The sequence below is a fragment of the Gavia stellata genome, chromosome 3 (assembly GCF_030936135.1).
Source record: "Gavia stellata isolate bGavSte3 chromosome 3, bGavSte3.hap2, whole genome shotgun sequence".
Taxonomy (NCBI): Eukaryota; Metazoa; Chordata; class Aves; order Gaviiformes; family Gaviidae; genus Gavia; species Gavia stellata.
The window spans coordinates 81,632,479-81,654,744 of NC_082596.1; the positions used below are offsets into that span (position 1 = coordinate 81,632,479).

The following is a 22,266-nucleotide window of genomic DNA, read 5'->3' on the forward strand; positions in this document are numbered from 1 at the left end:
GAAGTACTGGATCAGCCCAGAGCCAGTATTCTTCTACCAGGTTTCTAGGGGATGGTAGCTACAGAGCTATCCTTTATCTAGTACTGCAACCCCTCCACTTCAAGTCATTCATGCCACACTTCTCTCTTCATTTTAGAATAATATGGACTCATGGTCACTATCTGGCAGTTTTGTCTATCTACCACATCGATGGAAATGGAAAGCAGGCTCTTTTATATAGATAACCTGGATATAAATATGGATTTAAAAATCCCATGAATATAAAGATGTGCCACAGTTGGTAACATAGACTACCTTCAAAGTCACTCGACAGAACAGCCACCCTTGATGCATAAACTTACTTGGCATTTTTAAGACATATTTTTATGAGCATCTATTTTATCATATCCCCTTTCCTACTCTTGCCATCTCCATGGTTATCAGAGTCCATCTTTACCAGTTCTTTCAGGTGCATCCCTTAAGAAGTCAACAAAGAATGCATCCATTTCAGGACCCAGCAAAGCTTTTGTTTCTTCAAATTCCTCCTCAATGAGTTTTGCCACAGCTGTGTCAAACCAGTTTACATCTTCTGAGGTTGTGAAACGATCAGCAATAACACACTTACATTCATGCTTCCACAGTTTTATCAGTACCTATATATAAAAAAAAAGCGTTTCAGTCAGATTAGGCTTGCAATAAAGCTATGCCAATTTAAAAGCCATGTTTTTATTTATTTTAAAATCATATTAACACTAGAAAAGAAACAGTAGTATTTTGGGGTTTATTCAGGAGAGATACCTCGAGCTTCTCTTCCTGCCCAACAGCATTTTAAACGTACATTCAGTTAACTGTGCAAGAAGCCTTAATCTAGCATTCCAAACCGGACCATATTTACAGAATTAAGATTTTATTTCCCCAGGCCTCAAACTATAGCCATACCTGTTAACATAAGTTTATGCACTGATAAACCACTTTTTTAACTGGTCAGTTAGTAGAAGGTGGGTGGAAATAATAGCATCACGGCACATATAATTTGATGCCAAAGACAGATGTCACCCTCAATACCAAATCCAAAGTACTTAGAGAAAAAAAAAAAATATAGAAGTGTTTATATTATTCCTTCTCGAAATTCAATATACCTTTAAAGTCCTTCAGTTTGGTCATAGGATGGAGAAGAAAAACCTGCCAGGTTCTTAATCCTAGCAGCACTGGTTTTAATCCTACACTATTACTACACAGTAGCAGAAAAAATTACAAGTACTCCCTTAAGACCTCTTGTTTGAGCCTACAACACTTTGTACAAATAACACTTACTATGTCAAGTCTCTGAACTAATATGTAAATTTATACAATCAGATGTTGAGCAACTGTTTGTTATACCTCAAAAGATATTGAGAATATATATACTTATGATCATCTTAGTGCTGTATATTTTCAGCTTCAGCAGCTAAAATCAATTCTAAAATTTAAATTTTACATGTAGTAAAATTCATGAGCTTATTCAACAAGTAGGGAAATACATTAAACATGAAGTGATTATATAACCCAAATGTATAAGTTTTCCATAATTACCATAAACATTGTTTTTCCAGCACTTCGTGTTTCAGTGCTCAAAACACTAAATGACTTTTCCTTAAAATAACTAAAGGAAAAAAGATGCATGAAGTATTGAGCTTTTCTGAAAGAAAGCTGGATTATGGAAAAAAAAAATATCACTATGATTCATTACTACCGCTTCCTTTTAAGCCGTAAGCCAGAAATCATTTGTTAGGCAGATATTAGGCAGTGAGCGAAAGACACTAGTGCAGAGAGGGGAACTGTTTATTTTTTTAATCAATATATACGCATTTTCATTGGGTTAAAGTAAGTTCATTGCTTCTCACGATTTTCTTTGCTCACTTCTTTCAAACAAAGTAGCATTTGTCAGTAGTAGAACAAGTAGGTAGAAGCAAACCCTCTTCTGTCAAAAGAAGCGTTTTTTGATATAGTTACAAAACAAAACAAAGTTATCCTTTCAGTTGGCACTGTAAAAGCTAGACTAAAACATCTTTTCCTCAAAAAAACACTGAAAAACATTTTTGATCGGAAAGGATATTTTTCTAAAGCAAATTCAAATGCCAAGAAGTTAGATTCTTCATCCTCTTTGCTTCACTAATTATATACTAATTATAACAAAGCCACTGATGTGCTGCATTTACCCTTGGTTCATTGATCACTTCTGATGTAGTATTCAGCATTCCTTGCCAAATCCTTGAGAGGTCTCGAAGGTTGAAGACATAATGGAACTTGGCTGGTGTGGGCAACATTTTTAGCTTGGTAATCTGCCACAGCCTGCGTGTCAGTGGAACCAATTTGGCTACTGTTTTCTTCACATGTTCTGAAAATCCCCGCTCACTACAATAGTGCCCTTCTCCAATTACACCTTTAAAAAAAAAATTGCCAAATGAAAGATTTTTCTAAGACATGCTAACGCAACACCGAGAGCTATGATCTTAAGTTTCTTTTTCTTTTTTTAATCCCCAAAACTTTTTCTAATTTGTTTCCAGTCTAATTTCCAGTCTTTACTCAAATCTTGATTCACCTGGTCTTAACATCGTTCTGCCACCAGCTCACTGGGTATTTAGCTTTTAATCAACTGCCTGTTAAAAATGTTCGGCTACCAAAATAGCTTTCACAGCCTTTGAATAGCTAATCTCTTCTCTGAGACCAATATAATCCTGTTGTTTGTGAAAGTCTAGTCATTAGACACTCATTCTTAGCACCAGTAGCACCTTAGCAACTCTCCAGCATTGCCACGAAAACTAGGAATGGCCTTCATGCCATTCCTCCTAACATTTAGCATACCAATAGATTCAGAGATGTGACTGGACCTGAAAAATTTACAGACTGATGAAGTTGCAATTGGGGAGTGATGACTGAAGGAAAATGTGCTGGTAAGCAAATCAGAGGGGGATTAAACCTCAATTTTAATCATAGAGTTTGTAAATAGAGGGATGAAAAAAAACCAACTACCACTTTCAAAAATGGAATGGATACAAAGCTAATTTCCCTTTACCAAAAATTTTGTCAATGGAAGAATTAGAAGGCAGAGTACAGTTGAACACAGAAAATTGTCTCTTGAGCCTCTGTGGAATGTCATTGCGACCTCCCCCAGGGTGGATCATGGCAGCCAAAAACTGAATGTCCACAATGTTGGTAAATTCACCAGGCTTTTCCAGGTTGTACAGTCCATTCTGTTCCATCAGCTGCCTAACTATCTCATTAGTGACCTGTAAAATAGCCAGGTATTATATAACAGAATTTTATACACACAACTAAATGAAACACAAAACATAATTGTGTACTTGAAAGACCTAATAAAGAGTACACCATTATTTTTCTCTCCCAAACCCTGCTTATTTGCTTCAGGAGAAAAATGCACTGCTAGGAATAAGCATATTTAGGTTGTCCTTTTCATTGGTAATATCTATGGACAAAAATCCTGGGAGTAGAAGGGAATCCCTAGCTTAGAATTAATCCTTCATACTTCAATTCATTCTCGCTTGAATGCTGCATGATTTCCAATACCGTTGTATTGGAAATACTTCTCCCTTTTAACACAAAATTTCTAGTTTGTTCTAATCAAGCCCAAGCTAATGCATCTTCACATGTTGCATCTGCTACCAAATATTCTGATGAAATTTCCATGTATAACAATGACAAACATGTTTTTTCAAGCTGCAAACATAGAATTACTTCCATATAAAAGAAAGCAAGATTCCTTTCCTCAGCCATAAATTAACTCCCCGCTTTTCTGTTTGACCAGTTGAAAACATCCCACACACAGTACATTATACAACTATACTTGTCTAGAAATTCTAACATTAGTTTCCAAAGCAATATACTTCAGAACCATCTTGCATGATGTACATGATTACCTCAATTTTTTCTAAAGCAGGGAAGCCACTTCTTACCTCTCAGCATTCACAGTATTTTAATTATCATCCACACAGCCAGTTTGCTATGACTATTTGTGTGCCAAAGGTTTTTCTCTAACCGATTTTTTTAAATTATATTTTAATTTAAAAATGAGTGTTGGTAAAAAAAATTGTTAAAATTATACAGGCATGTTTTAAGGAATACTCGAATAGCTTCTTGTAATCAGTATATTTATTTTCAATTAATTCGTAACAATATAAAACTAGATGGGTTCTTTAAGGAGACTGTTTAAAAATTAAGCACTATATATCAAATTTACCCCTTACCATCTGAGAAGAAAGGCCAGTTTTACAGTGTAGCAAGTAAAGAAAGAAAATGTGTTTTGCCTCCTTTTTTCCTCTTTTACAAACTGACCTGATCTCCCCATTCATTTATTATGGGCATATTCACATCATCAATGAAGACTGTCATCTTTTTGCCTGCAGGTGGACCGTAAGTTGTGCCCATGCGCTTGTCCACATAACTTTCTATCGTATGCTGTTGAAAAGCAATTATTAGCATAGTTACAAAGAGCCCTTCCTTTCATACATGATTCAATCATTTAAACATATTGATGGTTTTGTTACACAGAATTTTACTAAGAAAGGTTTAGACAACACATCTGCTGGAGGTAATTGCACTAGTTCAACTAGAATGTCTGAAATCTCATGTTATACAGCATTAGGTTGGTATCAGGTATAACAAATGCCCAGTATAGACAACCGTGCCTAACAGTTTCATAATTTTGAAACCATTTCAAACTTTTCTTTCATTTTTTTCATTTATCAGCAAAATTGATCATTAGTAGCAATAAAGATTAAACTAATAATCTGTCAGATCTGAAAGATGTGATTCTTGAAGACCTTTCCAGCAGACATCAATGTACTTCATAAAAGCATACAGTGATAATTAAATTCACATACTTAAAGAGACTTGATGAAACAACTTCGCTTAATAGTAGACTTACCACTACTTCCCATCATCTTTCCATTGCTCTGTTGTTCTTAAGGTCCAGTTATTATTTATTCTATACCAAGTGAAAGCTCACTTAACCATGCATAGTTATTCTTCAGTGCAAATCTAAATATCTGCATTCTTATATGATGCCCAGGCTCCTGTACGGTAGTCTGTAAAGTCTTCTTGCACAAGTGGCATCAGTTAGACCAAGGTTTTAGAAAGAGTAATTTAAAAGCACGTGTTGTAACAGACAACGCTTTGGTCTAGATTGTTATCAGAGACTTGACTGTTAGACTTGCACATCTTTTTCACGTGTCTTGATCATCAACAGACTATCATCTATCATCAATAAACTTGACATCTATTTTATAAAAATAGATGTATGGACACCACTTTTTGTTTCTATAGCCCAATCAATAGAAGGAAAAATACTAAGGAAAGTAAGACTGAAATTACATATACTTGTATATTAAACATGTTAATAGTTTCTACCATGCTATAGAGGCAGATGATAGATGATGCATCAAGCTTATAGACAGCACTTCCGATTATAGCTCTGTATTGGGTTTGCGTGGCAAGGTTTTGGTAGCGGGGCGGGCTACAGGGGTGGCTTCTGTAAGAAGCTCCTAGAAGCTTCCCCTATATCTGAAAGGGCCAGTGCCAGCCAGCTCCAAGACGGAACTGCTGCTGGCCAAGGCTGAGCCAATCAGTGACTGTGGTAGTGCCTATGTGATAACTTATTTAAGAAAGGGAAAAAAACAACTGCACAATGGCAGACAGCAAAGACAAGAGTGAGAATATGTGAGAGAAAAAACTCTGCAGTCACCAAGGTCAGCGAAGAAGGAGGGGGAGGAGGTGCTCCAGGTGCCAGAGCAGAGATTCCCCTGCAGCCCATGGTGAAGACCTTGGTGAGGCAGGCTGTGCCCCTGCAGCCCATGGTGGAGCAGATATCCACCTGCAGCCCATGGAGGACCCCATGCTGGAGCAGGTGGATGCATGAAGAAGGCTGTGCACAGGCTTCCCATGGGAAGCAGGCTCCTGGCAGGACCTGTGGACCCATGGAGAGAGGAGCCCACACTGGAGCAGGTTTGCTGGCAGGACTTGTGACCCTGGGGGGGACCCACACTGGAGCAGTCTGTTCCTGAAGGAATGCACCCTGTGGAAAGGACCCACGCTGGAGCAGTTTGTGAAGAACTGCAGCCCATGGGAAGGACTCACACTGGAGAATTTCATGGAGGAATGTGTCCCATGGGAGGGACCCCACATTGGAGCAGGGGAAGAGTGTGAGGAGGAAGGAGCAGCAGAAACAATGTGTGATGAACTGACCACAACCCCCACTCCCTGCCCCCCTGCGCTGCCTGGGGGGAGGAGGTAGAGAAAATTGGGACTGAAGTTGAGTCAGGGAAGAAGGGAGGGGTGGGGGAAGGTGTTTTTTTAAGATTTGGTTTTATTTCTCATTATCCTACTCTGATTTTGTTTGGTAATAAATTAAACTAATTTCCCCAAGTCAAGTCTGTTTTGCCCATGACGGTAATAGTGAGTGATCTCTCCTTGTCATTATCTCGACCCATGAGCCTTTTGTTATATTTTCTCTCCCCTGTCCAGCTGAGGCAGGGGAGTGATAGGGTGGCTTTGGTGGGCACCTGGTGTCCAGCCAGGGTCAACCCATCACAAGCACAGACAGTGCTTCGGCTTGGCACGCCAAACCACATTAAAAATATTTCCCATATATTGCCAGTAGGTTAAAGAAACTTGAAATAATTCAAAATAGTCCAGTATAAATTTGGACAGGCAGTATAGTTCAGGATTTAAGTATTCATAGTCCTATTTAGAGCAGCTGCACTGAATGTGTTACTTTTTTAATGAGTAATTTATTGAAATTTAAAATGCAGACAGCACAATTTTTATGACAGATTGTTGTGGATAGCACTTATTTTACACATGGCTTTTGGTGAAATCTGAGGGAAATCACTGACAGCTCTACCCAATTAGTAAGAACTGATACTTTTGACATAAAAACATTAAATGTGATGAAGCAAATAATATGCATGGTATAATAATAGTTCAAGAAGAGCTCAATAACTACCGAAGAAGTTGAAGGGAACATGGTTTTTACAGAAGTCTTTAAAATCATGTGTTAGGACACTTAGTCCATTTGAGCAGGTGCTTTTTTGTTTCTATACTCATTTTCAATTAAATAAACCACTTTCAGAAGCATCCTCCAAGCAAATTCTCAAAACAATCTCTGAATCCAATCATTTTGTATTAGAAAGTGAATGACTACTATACCTGGAAAATTAATGGAGTAGTTGCAGATGAAAAATTCAAACTCTTAGCCATGTGGCTTTCAGGGTTATATTTTGACATAAAACCTTTGATGATAACAGTCTTTGCAGTTCCTTGCTCACCAATTAGTAGGACAGCCTAGACAAAGACAACATTGAAATAAGACGAAACACCAGAGCTGAGTGTCTTGGCAAAGCCTCAGCAATCCCATTTAGCTTTTAAAGAGAAATGAAACTAGAAAAGTTATGTAAAGTGAACTCTCAACAAGGGACATGTGGAAGCAAAATAGTTTGTCTCATAGACTTTTGCAGGCCTCACAAGTTAAAAATATTTGCAGTTAAAGGTCACGTCAGCCAGCATGACTTAACTAACAAAGGAATGAATTATTTGTAAATGGAGTTGATTATTTGAAAAAGGACGTTACCTCTAGAGCCTCAGTATCTCAAAGATTTCAATTGCTATTGTTATTTACCATATCCTGCTTATCTGACACAGTTTTGGTGAAGAATGGGTTGCATAACCTAAAGGTACATAAACTCTGTAACTTCCCCATGTGGGCAGAGTTCATATCAGCAGAGTCTGGCACTCTGTTGCCCTGTGTGCTGCCCCATCTCCAACAGCTACATGAAACAATTGCTTCTGTTCTGACCTGATCTCAGTTGTAATTACAGTTATTTCCACTGCAGAAAGGATGGGTGAGGGGAAGACAAAAAAGTCTGGAAGCAGTGAGTATTCAAGAGTTCAAGCATATTTACATGAACATAGCTCCTGGAATCACCATTTTATATTAAAAAAATGAAATTCTTTCTTTCCAATAATACAATACTTCACTTCTAATTCAAAAACTTTATCATGGGTACTGTTAGTACTATTTAGATGTGAAATACAGAAAAAGTACCTTGCCCTGTTTTGCGATGGTTTCTATAAGGAAATCCATTCTCACATTGTCAATGTTAGGCACGAGAATGGAGCCATACTCTGGAGTGCTGCTACTGGGATATACATACGCTTCAACACGTGTATTCCAGTGTATCCAGTTACCTAATAAGAAAGAACTGAAGTTAATGTTTTAGAAATACAAGGCATCATCACTTCTTTTATTTTCCATTGAGTTGACTCGTCTGTCAGTGCCTCTATCTTACATACAGCAATCCCACTCTGTAAATTCAAACCAAAATTACAGTATTATATAATCATAGAATCTCTCAAGTTGGATCTAAGAGGCTTACTCCTCTTTCCTATATAAATTATGACAAGGACAGGGCTTGTCTATTTTTGTTGACTTGACAATTCACTGGACAATTCACAGAAAGTCCATGCAGCTTTCTGTAGCAGTATATACACATTCTGATTTCTCACAGGAAACAGGGAAAAAGCTTTATACAACATCACCAGTAAAGAGTAGCTGTAAAACAAAACTTGCTAAGGAACACAAAAGAAGGTAAGCTAAAAAAACCTTCAGAATTAATTCTCTGAAAGAAGCATGATTTTAAAATTACTTTTAAGTTTTACCCCATACCACCCAGCTGGGTTACTAACCATCAGTTGCCACATAATAATCAAACATGGTATCTTCACTGCCTTCTGGGATGCAGGGAAGATCAAGTTTTATTGTTGCATGGTTTCGAAGCCAGTGCTCCATTTTGCGTCTGTCTTCCAGTTCTAGTAATGCTCCTACACTCCACATAAGAGAGAAGATATACAGCCTTTCCAAGTATTTTGGAGTCAATTCCCCTCCTTGCTCCTGAAGGATAGAGTTGCGTTTTTATTTTCAATAGCCTAAAGATTCTACTTGATAATCATTAGTAACATCAGGTTAAAAGCCTTCCGTCATGTTTAAATTTACTGACATCTTCATCAATGTACAGACTGAATCAATATAAAGTAGGCCACAAAATATAGAAAAGCACCCTCTAAATATCACTTTTAATCACCCATTACAGCATTTGATCTGTTTAGGTTCTAGTTGATAATCCGATAACAATCCACCCAAAAAAAAAAACCTGAAGAAAAACTGCTGCCTGATGCATGCTTTATGTCAGTGCTTAACATCAAATCCAAATGTGTGACATGGCATATCCTAGCTATTATTTTCTAAAGAAAAAGAAAGCATTCCTTACTAACCGGCATTTTCATTTATATTCCAATTCATCAAAGAATCTCCTCTCTACATAACCTCATGATTTAAAATTATCTCCATTAGACTAACTAAATATAAAAAAATCCACACTACTTTACCTTAGGTGGGATAAGGCCCTGCAGCATATTAATGCTCTGCATAATCACAAAGGCTTCCAACATCTCAGTCTTGCACTGCAGAGACTGAATGCTGAAGCGGTGTAAGTCTGGGAATGATGAAGAATACAGCCGACGCAGAATTTCAGCTTCTTGGAAGGAACGTCTTTTCAAAAATCCCTGTTACAAAGCACGGTGAGAAAATAGATTTAGTTCCCAATACAAGTCTCACCAAATTCAACTCTAGTAATTCAAAACGTCTGGTAAGCATGGAAAGTTGGTTTCTTTTTGGGGGGCTCAGATTCCCTGCCTTTTGGGCAGGGTTTGGCTAGCAGAAGTTCAAACTTTACCCAAGTATGCATAATTCCTACCGGATGTTAAACACGGATATTGAAGAAAAAAAATACTTTAACGTTTTCAACAGCACAAAAATAATCCTTTTCAAATGTTTTTTAATCACAATGGCTGTTTAAGCTATACAACAACAATATCATATGTACAGAAAACAAGTTTTATTTATTCTGCACAACATCAGTTTCTAGCAGTGATACAGGGTATCCCAGAAACATCTGGCAGTTGCAGAAAAAAAATTAGGATTTCAGGAGGGGATGTCTGCTGGTGTGTGTAGTATTTTTATTGAGCATCTCAGTATCTGTAATGCTGGATAAACAAAACCTAATTAAAATTACCTTTTTCTCGAGATCATAGAACAGGATTTGTTTTTTGATGCCTTTAGCTCAAAGCAGTAACCTGCTTCTTTGAGCTACCCAGAAGCTTTCTCATCTGTGTGGCAGACTGCTTCTCATTTACTTCCCATGAACTTATTTCCTACATAAAATACACTCATCAGCAAAAACACTTGCAGATTCTTCCCCAAAACTCAAACTAAAATTTGGCACAAATTGAAATCAAATAAATTCTTTTAAACATAAGAAAATACTTCTTGTTGTTGTGACAGTGGTCAAACAGTGGAACAGGCTTCTCAGTGAGCTTCTGGAGTCTCCGTCTCAAAACTCAATAGGACAGAGTCCTGAGCAACCTACTATAGTTGACTATGCTTTGAGTGAGGTGCATTCAACTACACGATCTCCAGAGGTCCCTTCCAGCCTCAACTATTTTGTGCTTCTGTGATCCTTTTCTACACTTTTAGCTTCATAATCTTTTGAAACTCTATCTTTTACTGCCCAAAGTAAATAAACTCTGGAAACAGAGTTTCTAGAAACAGATAGTGGAAAACAAAGTGCTAAAGATTAAATGGCAGAACTACTTAAAATAGGTATCTGGAACTTCACCAGCTGTTCAGAAAATATTATGGGTAAGTCGAAAAGTTGGTAAAATGTTTTTGCTTTGAAGGAGGTTGATGAGTAATGGATCAAACACCTTTGATCACTTCACAAAAGCTGCTTAAGAAGCACGTTAGACAAGAACAATACGGAAAGTTTCAGATCTACTTCACTGAATTTGGAAAATGCTTATGTCATGATATTGCATCCCCATAGGCTGCTACATTTAGTTGTTTATAAATTGTAAGGATTTGAAATATAAATATATAAAACAACTTCCTGAGCTATTTGTATTTCTTTTTAATTCTTTTTCAAAGTTCTTCTGAAATATCAACAAATACTATGTTTCATTCAGCACCTGAGAATTAGGAACTAAAGAATGAAAACTCCGTTTAATTCTATTACAAAAGTAAGGAAATTTTCTAGTGAACAATGCGAGATTAACATCTACCCTGATCTTCTAGAATATGTAGTATATTGCACTACAAAATAGATTTGAAGGGAGGTGTACTGAAAGAGCCATCAAGATATTTTATTTATGAAGTAAAACCAAACCAAACAAAAAACCAAATAAATGCTATTGGCTCAAATGAGAAATAACTATAGGTTGCAATTTTATAGGAAATTATTGCGGGGTGGCGGGGAGAAGGGAGGTAGGAAGGGTTGTTTCATGGCTAAAATGAACATAATTATTTGTTTTGTGTTATCCAAAAGCAAAAACAACACACCAGCATGTTTTGTTTTCCTTTTCACTGTTGCTACCACCAAAATAAATTAAAAGCATAAGGTCATGGATTAAGTGAAACTGTTTTCATGCAACACTTACTTCAACACAACTAAATTTAGTCTGCATATCACTTTAAAGTTGAGGAGGTAAATCATGACTGATAAGGCAAAATAAAACGCTTTTCTTTGTTTTTGCTGTCTTTGCAGCTGAATCTATAGCTTAATTTAAAAGTTGAAGAAGTTGTCGTCTGAAAATTAACCAACGCAAGGAGGCAGAGCAGTGAGAACCTAACATCAGTAGGCCCTATGAAGTGCTGTAAGTACAGAAAGGAACAACACAAGTGGAATCTCATGGGAGCCACTGTCCTATATGCATAATTGACACTTACACTTTTCCCAAGCATCCACATTAGTTTAAGAAAAAAAAGCCTTGAAGTAATATACATAATGCACTCGTGTTCACTGCATGTATTTGCATTGGTAAAACTTCAATAACAGCCAAATTTTTAGGAAATTTATTAAACACTTTTTTCTTCCTATTAAGAATGCAAACATTTTGGACTTGGCAAAGAAACCTATCAGATGAATTAGTGATGATTCTCAAGTGTTGCTAAGTAGCTGTGATTGAACAGCCAGCTCCATATGATTTAATATCATTCTAAAAGGGAAAGGCTCTAGGCACTACTAGAGAAATATGTTAACAACCCTCTGCAGCACCCCTTAGTCCCTCACAGGCAGCAAACCTCCATAGGCTACAAGTCACAGCACGTGACTGCCTCCATCACAGGAGGGAGTCTCTGATGACAATCACACTCCTTTTCTCTTAATTGTTTAAGGTTAAGCTGGGTTCTGATGCCTCCCCTAGTGGATCTTGTTGCTCCTCAACTATTCTCAGGGCATTATACCTCACCTGCTGTTTCAGATCTGCAGGTAGAAAAGAAACCTCACTTCTGTTGCCAGAAATCACAAGTTTACAGCCTTCCTCATCTTGGGAGTTCCTGTTCACCAAAGCTTTGAATGCAGTCTCCCACTCTTCTTTCCATTACATGGCTAGGGTTCTTGAGTCTGCAGCATCTCTGCAAAGATCCTGCTGATCTGTTTATCTTCCCTGAAGGCACACAAGTCTTCTCACCCCTTCCCCTGATAACTTCATGCCCTGGGCACACTTCCCCCAGGGGGTTCCACTGTCTCCAGCCCCAGCAAGAGGCACCAGGCACTGCCTGCCACTCAGGGCTTGCACAGCAGTGTACTGTCTCTCTCTTGATTTACGTCTGTGCTGAAACCTGTAATACGCTAAGGACAGCTGTTCTAGGCAGTGCCACAGACGATGCCCTGTGGCACGTCAACTTCTCCATTGCCAGACAAATCAGGGATTTATGGACAAGGAATCTGGTTATAAACAAGCAAGCTATATGAGACTTACAAGTATGAGAAGCTTTATGGGTTAAAACAGTAAGAAATCCGAGAATAATACAGAGTAATCATTACAGAAGGCTTCCTCAACTATTAACATCTGAAAGTTAATAAGACAACTGTATTTTCATCTGGCTAGTTAAGAAACACTGTATACATGAGCATTAGTTGTATTTTTCACGGGTACTCTATTTGATTTGACAAATGAAATGAGTGAATGAGATTGTGAAACATTAATTTTAAAAACTATTAAAAAAAACTTGTTAATGTGATACTTTCTAGAAAGGAGGACAGTAAAATTCACTCTGTCAGCTCATAGTAACCTGTGAAGTTTTGTTCTTTTGAGTCTGCAAACAGGGGGGTAAATATGCTACAAGGGCCTGGATGATGTTCTAATTTCATGAAAAGGAAGACTAAATTATTCCTAGCTTAAAATTAAAGTTTAAAGCCCATATAAAGGAATGCTAATTTGGGATTATACAGAAGAAAGGTATATTAACATGGTTTTCTGGAGAAGGTAATAAAGTAATTCTCTCTATGATCACAAGAATAAGTGTCTTGGCCACAAGGAAGAAAGTTTTAATTTGTGATACTCATGAGACAGTCCATGTTTCATCAAAGCAAAATAACGTCAACAAAATATTCTCAGTAAGACTGACTAGACAAGAAAAAATAAAGAGAACATAAATGAATATTTCTTTTAATTTAAATTTTTAAAAAGCGTTAATCCTGAGGAGTCTTCGTCACCAATAAATTTCTAAGCCAATATAGGGCTTAAGAATTAAAAAAAAAAAAAATCAGAAACTTTTTTTAACTGTTATTGTCTCTATTGTTTTCTTAAAAGGCAAGAAAACTGGAATTAAATGCTGAAAGTTTTGTTGAAAGATATTACTACAGAACATTAGGTAGATTCTTGGGAACTCTTATATTTCATCTTTACCAAGATATTTGCTACATTAAAAAAAACATAGTATGCTCAAGTCTCTAAATGTATCATTCAATATATCATCAGCATTCAGCCAAGATAAGGATTTTTTTTTTTCTGGGTTTTGGAAAATGGAAGATGACATATACAAGAAAAACTCACTTTATATATCACTTTGAAATTTGAATACGTGATATGCTGTTCTTCCCTCCAAAATACACCTATAACATGTTCTGTTTTTCTAACTGATTCACTCCAGGCCAGAGAGAGAGTAACCACTGTGTGGCTCTTCAGACACTTTGCTTCTAGAAACATTAACAGAGAACTTAACCAAGTAAGAACATCATTTTTAAAATTACATACTTTGATGCTGCATTGACTTTATTTCTGGTTCTAAATACCAACTGCAATTAATTTTAAGAAATATCAAGAGAACTTATATTTTCTTGAGGATTTCTAGATTCCTGAATCAACCTGTTTACTCTTTCTTCTTCCTTGGTCTGAAGTCATACTAGGGGCTGCCATGTAGTTGGTATTTTAACAACTGAGTTGTTCTTCAATTGTATAAAATACCTTGAATTGCAAATTTGTCCCAAAGTGAAATAGCCATGTTTTTAAACGTGTAATATGTTGACTATGTTCCCGAAAAAAAATACATTATTCACCTTTGTATAAACTACCAGAAACACTGCTATATTAAATATTGACCTGTACGTTTATACAGTGTAAAAGCTATTTCATAGCAAAAGTCACAAAATTAGGTCCTAAAGTAACAACAGTGAAGTGTTGAATAAGTAACCAGTAGAACTTTCAATAAACAATCACTTAGCTATTGTACCTCAAGGATAGGGCTCCAGTTAAGAACTGATGAGCTCATGAATACCATCCCATTCCTTGAAACTGTTGCTGGAGAAGCATTATCAATATTATGAGGTTCAAAGACTATTTTGCAATTTGGTGCCATAGGTATCCGATCTCCATTTGCTAGTGTTAGAGTTCTATTATCATCCAGGACAGAATTAAGGTTCTCAATCCAAATAGCATCAACTGGACCATCAAGAACTATCCAGATGTGGTCACCTATAATCCAAAATAGCAGATAAAAACACCTATGAAGGAAGTTCTAGTTTCTTTCAAGGACCAGTTTCTTCTCTCTGCAAACAAATTTTGAACTAATTCTGAATTCACACACACAGCTAGAATCTCAGCTTTTAATACAATTACCATGCCCATCACTCAATTACAATTAAGTACTTCATTTCATCACCTGTTGATAATAATTATCCATTGCTCAGTATATATCATCAGCATAAGTCATCAGTTCGTAAGTCTGAAACAGTTTTATGGATCCAGTCTTCAATGCAGTAATAAATTAGGTTAATTTCAACTTACATAAAACAACATAAAGAAGCCAGAAACTATAAATCTATTTAAAACCACCATTTGTTTCCAAAGAGTTTGTGTAAATGTTTGAGGTTAAATTAAAGAAGCACTTGAAACATCACTCTCTCAAATAGCATGCTCACTTTCATAAGTAAAAAAGAGGTCCATCAGAGGAAGATTCTTGTTGTTCATTCTCCTACTTGTAAACTTGATCCAGCTCCCTTTGAAGTTTTTCCAGCTCTTTCCATTTAGTAACAGAAATGTATCTTAAAGTCTGTCTCTGTTTCCTAGGAGGGTCTAGGTCTGTCAAGCTCAACTTACTTGGGTACTGAGCAACAGGGCCTGGCTGGAAAGGGATTCCCCCTCAGCTTATGACTCCCCATCCCTTGGGGAGCAGCAGCTCTGCTGTGCATTGCTAGATAGCCCTTCAGTTAGAGATGGTCCCACTCTCATACGCCTTCAGAGTGAGTGCTTACTATCTAGGCCTAGGTGGCTTGGTGCGTTGCTAGGTATGAACCAAGAAGGTTCCGAATGAGAAAGTTTCTGACCTCTGAGGCAAATAGTTTTATATTTAGAGGCTTTTCACAACTACAGTGCAAGCATCTCAGGCATGAGATGGTCTGGAGTTTACTTCATAGAGAGACATTACAGAAGTGTTGCAAACAGTAAATCTGAGGAAGTCATGTGAGTATGCTAATCTACAGTTCACGCTGAGGGAAAAAACAGAAAAATCAACAGTTAATGCTATGCTACATTCTCAAGGGTGCTACATTTCTAGATCTGAAACAAAATCAACAAATTAAATCCAAAAGCCTTTGCTGTTTGTATCCTTGAAGACTAAGAATTTTTGCATGAAAATTGACAGTGCAACAAAATGTTAGGATTTTCTCTTTTTTTTTTCCCTTTAGTCCTTAAGTCCCAATGATAAGGTCACATACTATTATTCAGACAAAACAAGGAATAATCCATGTAGCATCAAACCACCAAGGCCTCTCCTTTAGTTAATATAGCTGTCTAAGAATATATGCCAGCATTATTTTAGGGAGAAATTGGTTTACTAAATAGAATTATCTAGTGCCATTTGAGATGGACTATGGTATGTGCAGGGCTAGCAGGTATGACACAAAGCAGATTCACACCCTTCCTAGTATGGCAGCTGGATGCCAGGTAGAAATCCTGACAGCACCAAAATTTTTTATAATATACCAGTGTTGGGGGAGCTGACTCTTACCTTCCACTTTTCTTCCATGCAAGAGCCTATTGTTTGAAAGAGGAGGATCAGCAAATTCAGTGAAACAGTATTTGCTACACTACACAGTTTGAACGCAAAGCATTTAGAACAAACCATACAATAGACAGAAGTTCTTGCAGCAATATTCCAATGCTTCCATATAAGTAAAAAAAAAAAAAAAGGTCTGCTAATGTGCTTTAGAAAGATGCCCTGCAGCTTGTTTTGTTTTGGAGGAAATTGTTTTTCATTATACCTTTCTTGGCTCTTAAAGTTTTTCTCCAGAGTGTTGAAAATATTCCATCTGTCCAATCATTTGTTGCCACATCGAGACGACCAAACATTTGCGAAGCAGTTATAGCTTTAGGATTCATTCTCATTTCACGATGTGGCTGTCCACAATCTATGAAGGCAGATCATCAGTCAGTTTTGGTATTTCTTTTCAACAGTCAGACAACTTTGAGAAATTCAAAATCATTACACCCAAATGTATGGCTTAATACACATTCACCATTATAAAAAGTTGTGTATTTACTTGGAAAACTTATCTCTTGCAAATATTTGTTAATTGGAGCCATCAAAATTTGAAGTAGAACACAGTTCTGAAACTTTTGAAAGTACAATTCACATTTCATAGATTCATCAGGAACAGAAAAGCAGCAAGATGAAATTTATTCAAGGTTTAGTTTAATATTTTGAAGGCTAATCAAACAATAGAGCTTTAAAGCCTTTGGTTTGGATGCATTTTTTTAAAACTGAATGACTAAATACCAGAAAGATGCTCCACGTGATTGATTGATTTTTGGTTTTCCCTGTTGTGCACTTACATACACCTTGGAATAAGCAAAGTATAAGACATTGGCATATCCCTGTGAAGTCTCTTAGGCAGCTAAATTGTATCTAGCCACACCATGATCATATAACCTTTCTATTTTCCTCACTAACAACAGTTTAAAAACTCCTATGCCAGACATCTTTAGAAAAGCCAATATTAAAATTTAATCAGGAGCTAGTAATAAGATGCTGAAAGAAAGAGCTAAAAAAATGGCTTATCTTAATTATAATCAGAGTTCACAAACATGTAAGATAGAAGCCTGGCAAATCACATAGTTTTACACTTCATAAGGTTATGCCAGAAGATCAGCTTGAAAAAAGTATTGTGACAGCTTTATCTTGGTAGTAGTTTACATCTCAGTGCTACAGATATATAGGAAAATAGTATAATGCAACTATCTGTTCTTTTTGCTTTTTTTCCTGAATGGAACGGTCATTTACACTGCAGTGTAGAGACTACCGTGTTTCTCAAGCACACTAAGGTACTGCATGGATGAGAGACTGGCTGAACCATTTTTTACAGAAACTGTCAATTTCTGGAAAATTGTATAAGCAGCCTACCGAAGCCTATGAAATGCAATAACACAAGCTTACCTCAGAAGAGATGTTTTTTCTCCCCCAGCTATAAGCTTTTAGTTTAATAAGATCAAACAGAAGTTCTTCCACTAACATTTTTGTTTAGAAATACAGCGGACAAAAACACACACTTGTCAAGCATCCAGGCAGGACACAAAATGAATACCCTTGAAGACTTTGTCACTGCCTAAACCAGGAATTATCTCCTAGCAGCAAGAAATAATAGAAGTAGTTATTTTATACTGCAGATAAAGACCCTGTCTTGTGAACTGTGTTCAAAAAGGACTAAATACTTATGATTAGGGGAAGGTTTCAGCATTACCTCAGCCAAACCTGGGAGATGCTTTAATCACTTGTCTGAGCTGTCTACCCAGATAGTACTCCTCTTTCTCGATGCTTCTAGACTAAGAACTTCTGATATAAGTATCATAATATGGAAAATAGGGTATTATAGTATATGACTTTGAATGTCAGACATTTCTAAGCTTTTAAATGATACTACCACAATAATTAGTCTCACAACACACAAACTGATTCTTCCAGTGATTTATTCTCACACTGAAGTAATTGAGGCTTTCTATGAAGAAACAATGTGGTTTAAAGTTTACAATTCAACAGTTTAATAACAGTTTACAATATAAATACTCACATACCTGTCATGGCTTTCATCAAAGTGTGGATGCAAGCAGTTTTTCCTGCACCACTAGGTCCTAGTGTCATCAATCCATGCCTTACTCTCTGGGTTTCAAAAAGTTGGATGACTTTCAGTTTCCAAGGAGGATGACAAACAAGTCCAGCTTCCTCCACCTATAGATAGCGACAGAAAACCAAATTACTACTGTTTTAGTGCACAAGATATTTTGATGCTTTAAAAAAGAAAAATAAAAAATATCTATCTTCAGCAGAAGACTACACTCTTTGTAAAGGTTTTTTGTACATAAAAAACTGGAAAAAGAAGGGATATTTGGTATTCAAGTATGTATTCAGAAAAATAAAAGAAGATAAACCTTTTTTTTTTTTTTTCTCTTCTTAGGCTTAAAACATCATTTTAAGGAAAAGCCAAGAATTTTAGAAACACTCTTGCTAGCAATGTCTTTCATAGCCACACAGTGTTTTCACTTGCCTCTCAGGACAGTTGCCTTTTCATGATGATAATGACTTGTGTTTCTAAATGCTTAAAATAGCCAAAAGTTTTTCTGTAAAACATTTTACTAAATATTTCTAGAGTGTACAGACAGACCATTGAGTAACTCCTTAATATCATCTAAAAAAAGACACGATGTTTCAGAGTCAAATATCGTAAGATTGTTTACTACTTTTTACTAGTTCCAAGCTTAAAGAAGTTATCTCACTATAATGGTATTGCTGTTGCTTGCGAAAGTGACTCACCTGGAAGTGAACAAGAAAATTTTTAGCCCATAGAGAAAAGCTAGAACTATTTCTTAAGGATTCATAGCACACTATACATTGTTGACAGTCAAAAAAATTTCTGAAAAACTCAGGATCATGTTATAAAAGTGAAGCTCTCAAAATAACAATTATATTTTAATTCAAGTATAATTTCTGGTTTTAAATTATGTTCCACAAAAATCTCAGAAAATAATATCAGTAAAAAGAGGACTAACTTTTTACTGATAAAGCTCAGCTTTTACAATTACTGTCACATAGTCAGTTAGAACCATGGAACTGGCACTACCACTTGCTGTATTACTCGCATAACAAAGCTTATGTCAGTTCAACTTATTTATCTCACTCTCCAAGGAAGCCAAGAACAGAAGACACCACAAGATGAATTCATCAACAGCAACCATGAAGCATATGCTGCCACCGACTCCTCACCACTGTGAAGAACACCACTGTTGAAGCAATGGAATTTGCAAAGCACAATGAAGACATCAGATGCACCATTTTCATGGAGACACAATAAAATTCTGTTATCATTAACATCTTAACAGCTCTCACAGTTGACACCAAACCAGTCAAGCTGCCTTTCTTCCCAGTATAGAATATAGCCTTCTGACTTGTTTCCAGAGTCCACATATATACAGTAATATATCCAAAATCTAATGATGCACCGACAGAACTTACCTGAACTGATTTCTTTCTTCACATAAAACAAGATGGTCATGTTACCTGTTCCTTCACCCTAATCTAATGCTGTCAGTGGAGACTTATCTTTTTGTAACAATTTCTAACACTCGTGGATTCTGTAATAAGCTTGTAGACTAGATATTCCCCTCATCGAAAAAGAAGTATGTTCACAAGCAGACTTGATATGTTCTCAAAAGATCCTCTGTTAACAGTTGTACATATGTACTGGGTCTGGCTGGGATGGAGTTAATTTTCTTCATAGTAGCCCATATGTTTTAGATTTGAGATCAGTGTTGATAACACACCAGTGTTTTGGCTATTGCCGAACTGTTTCTCACACTGCCCCGTCAGCGAGTAGGCTGGGGGTGGGCAAGAGGTTGGGAGGGAACACAACTGGGACAGCTGACTCCAACTGACCAAAGGGATTTTCCATACCATATAACGGCATGCGCAGCAATAAAACTGGGGGGAAGTTTCTCCAAAGTAGCCATTGCTCAGAGACTGGCTGGGCACCAGTCTGCTGGTGGTGAGCGATTGCTTTTGCATCACTTGTTTCTTTTTCTTTTTTTTTTCCTTCATTTATTAAACTGTCTCGATCTAGACCCATGAGCTTTTTTTTCCTCTCTTTTCCCCTTCCGAATCTCTCCCCCAACCCACTGGGGGAAAGTGAGCAAGTGACTGGGTGTTGGCTTAGCTGCCAGCTGCAGTCAACCCCTCACAACACATAAATGTAGAAAAACACTTTAATTCAAGTAACAACTATTTCTTCATCATGATATTTTCCCAACAATTCCTGCCTCCCTTTCCTAATAAAAATAGTCCTCTTGAACTTCATTCTGTCCTAACCCAGCTGTTTTCATTGTACAGAGTCATTATAGTTCTGAAAACACTGCAAAGAGCTCCATTCAATAAAACCTTCATTAATTTCCAAGACCAACAAGACAGCCTACCATTTCTGGTTTCTCCAGATCTTAAGTTTTAGCAATATGAGAAAAATATGCCAAAATAAGCTAACAAGATTTCTAAACACTGTCATAGCACTAAAAAGGTACCCAGATCCCCAGACCCGAACTTTCCATAAATTTTGTTTTACAGAAGATAACCACAGTGCCTAAAGCTCAAGTTTCCAACACTGCTTCAGTATGGGCTAACATTGCACTCTACTTACAAGCAAGTGATAACGATTTGTTGTTAAAAGGATTGACACTTTCTATGTCTGGCTTCATGGATCAGCAACAGTAGAGCGATGAAGACCATGTTATAAAGATCTCTTTTTAATTTATTAGGAAATGACAATTTAAAGCATGAGATTCAAGTTCTTTATAGTTTCTCCTAATAAAAGCTTAATTTGTGAGTCCTTCTTTAAAGCCAACTGTATAAACTACAGAAAAGCAAAACAGTTTTATAAACATTAGTTGATGATTCAACTTCTCCTTGTTGGGAAAGCCAGAAGCAGACCTCTTTACTTGTATCTAATCATATTTAATATAAGTAAATGAAAAGTCATATACTCAAGTTCTTCAGAAATGCACTTCTGATTTTCAATTTTTTCATGTTGGGGGTTTTTGACAGGTTTTTTGAGATTTTTATTTCTCTGCTTAACTATTAGATAATCATCTGAAGAATTATTGAGATTCTGGAGGAAAGTTTGATGGAGGTGATCATTTAAGTGTACATACTTCATTAACCTTCTACATCCCACTAATATTCTTAAGTCGGCCCTATTGAAATGTTCCAAAAGATCTAATCGGAGATGAAATAGGGGAAACGTCATTTTAGGTAAATCTTTTCTGAAGCTCATGTTCTGATTGTTAGACTTCATACAAATATTAAATCCTCAGTCACATAAGGCAAGTGTATATACATACATTTTTCAAACTGGTCACCACAAATGACTCACAAGAAAACCACAGGACACCACAATCACAATTCAGTGACATCCTTAAGAATAAGGTTAATAATAATATGCCAGTGGTAAAGATTTATGGAAAAGCTTACTCCTACTCTTCCTCTAAATAGTAAAACATATTATCATTAGCTGGGTAGATTCAACACCAATAATTTTCTTAGATGTCACATTGTGATAGTTATGCCACAGCAGCACAGATCAAGAGAAACATTACCTGTTTGTCAATGGCTGCTTCCAGTTCAGGATAGCCTACTTTATCAAGCTGGATATCTGGAAACAGATCTTCAATTAGACTCAGGAATAAGGGTTCATCTTCATCAATCTAGTGAAAATCAGGGGGAAAACAACCCACAGATCAAAACCTATTTGGTTTATTCTAGCATCTTAAAAAACAATCCCTAACTCCTGTAGAGCTAAAGAAATATTTGAAAACATAAGGAACCATCTATGGTAACCCTGTAGGTGCTTAACACTCTATCAGGAC

The 22,266-nt window shown here is 36.7% G+C and overlaps 1 protein-coding gene across 1 annotated transcript in view; it reads right to left on the minus strand.

The window, feature by feature from the left end:
• The window catches only part of DNAH5 (dynein axonemal heavy chain 5), a 135,694-nt gene that overhangs the window by 50,030 nt on the left and 63,398 nt on the right, over positions 1–22,266 (minus strand). Inside the window, 12 exon segments of the mRNA XM_059836066.1 lie at positions 437–632; positions 2,178–2,401; positions 3,035–3,248; positions 4,312–4,434; positions 7,183–7,317; positions 8,078–8,220; positions 8,719–8,923; positions 9,418–9,594; positions 14,600–14,841; positions 16,629–16,775; positions 18,436–18,589; positions 21,997–22,104. Of these exon segments, the coding sequence (XP_059692049.1) occupies positions 437–632; positions 2,178–2,401; positions 3,035–3,248; positions 4,312–4,434; positions 7,183–7,317; positions 8,078–8,220; positions 8,719–8,923; positions 9,418–9,594; positions 14,600–14,841; positions 16,629–16,775; positions 18,436–18,589; positions 21,997–22,104 (2,068 nt within the window).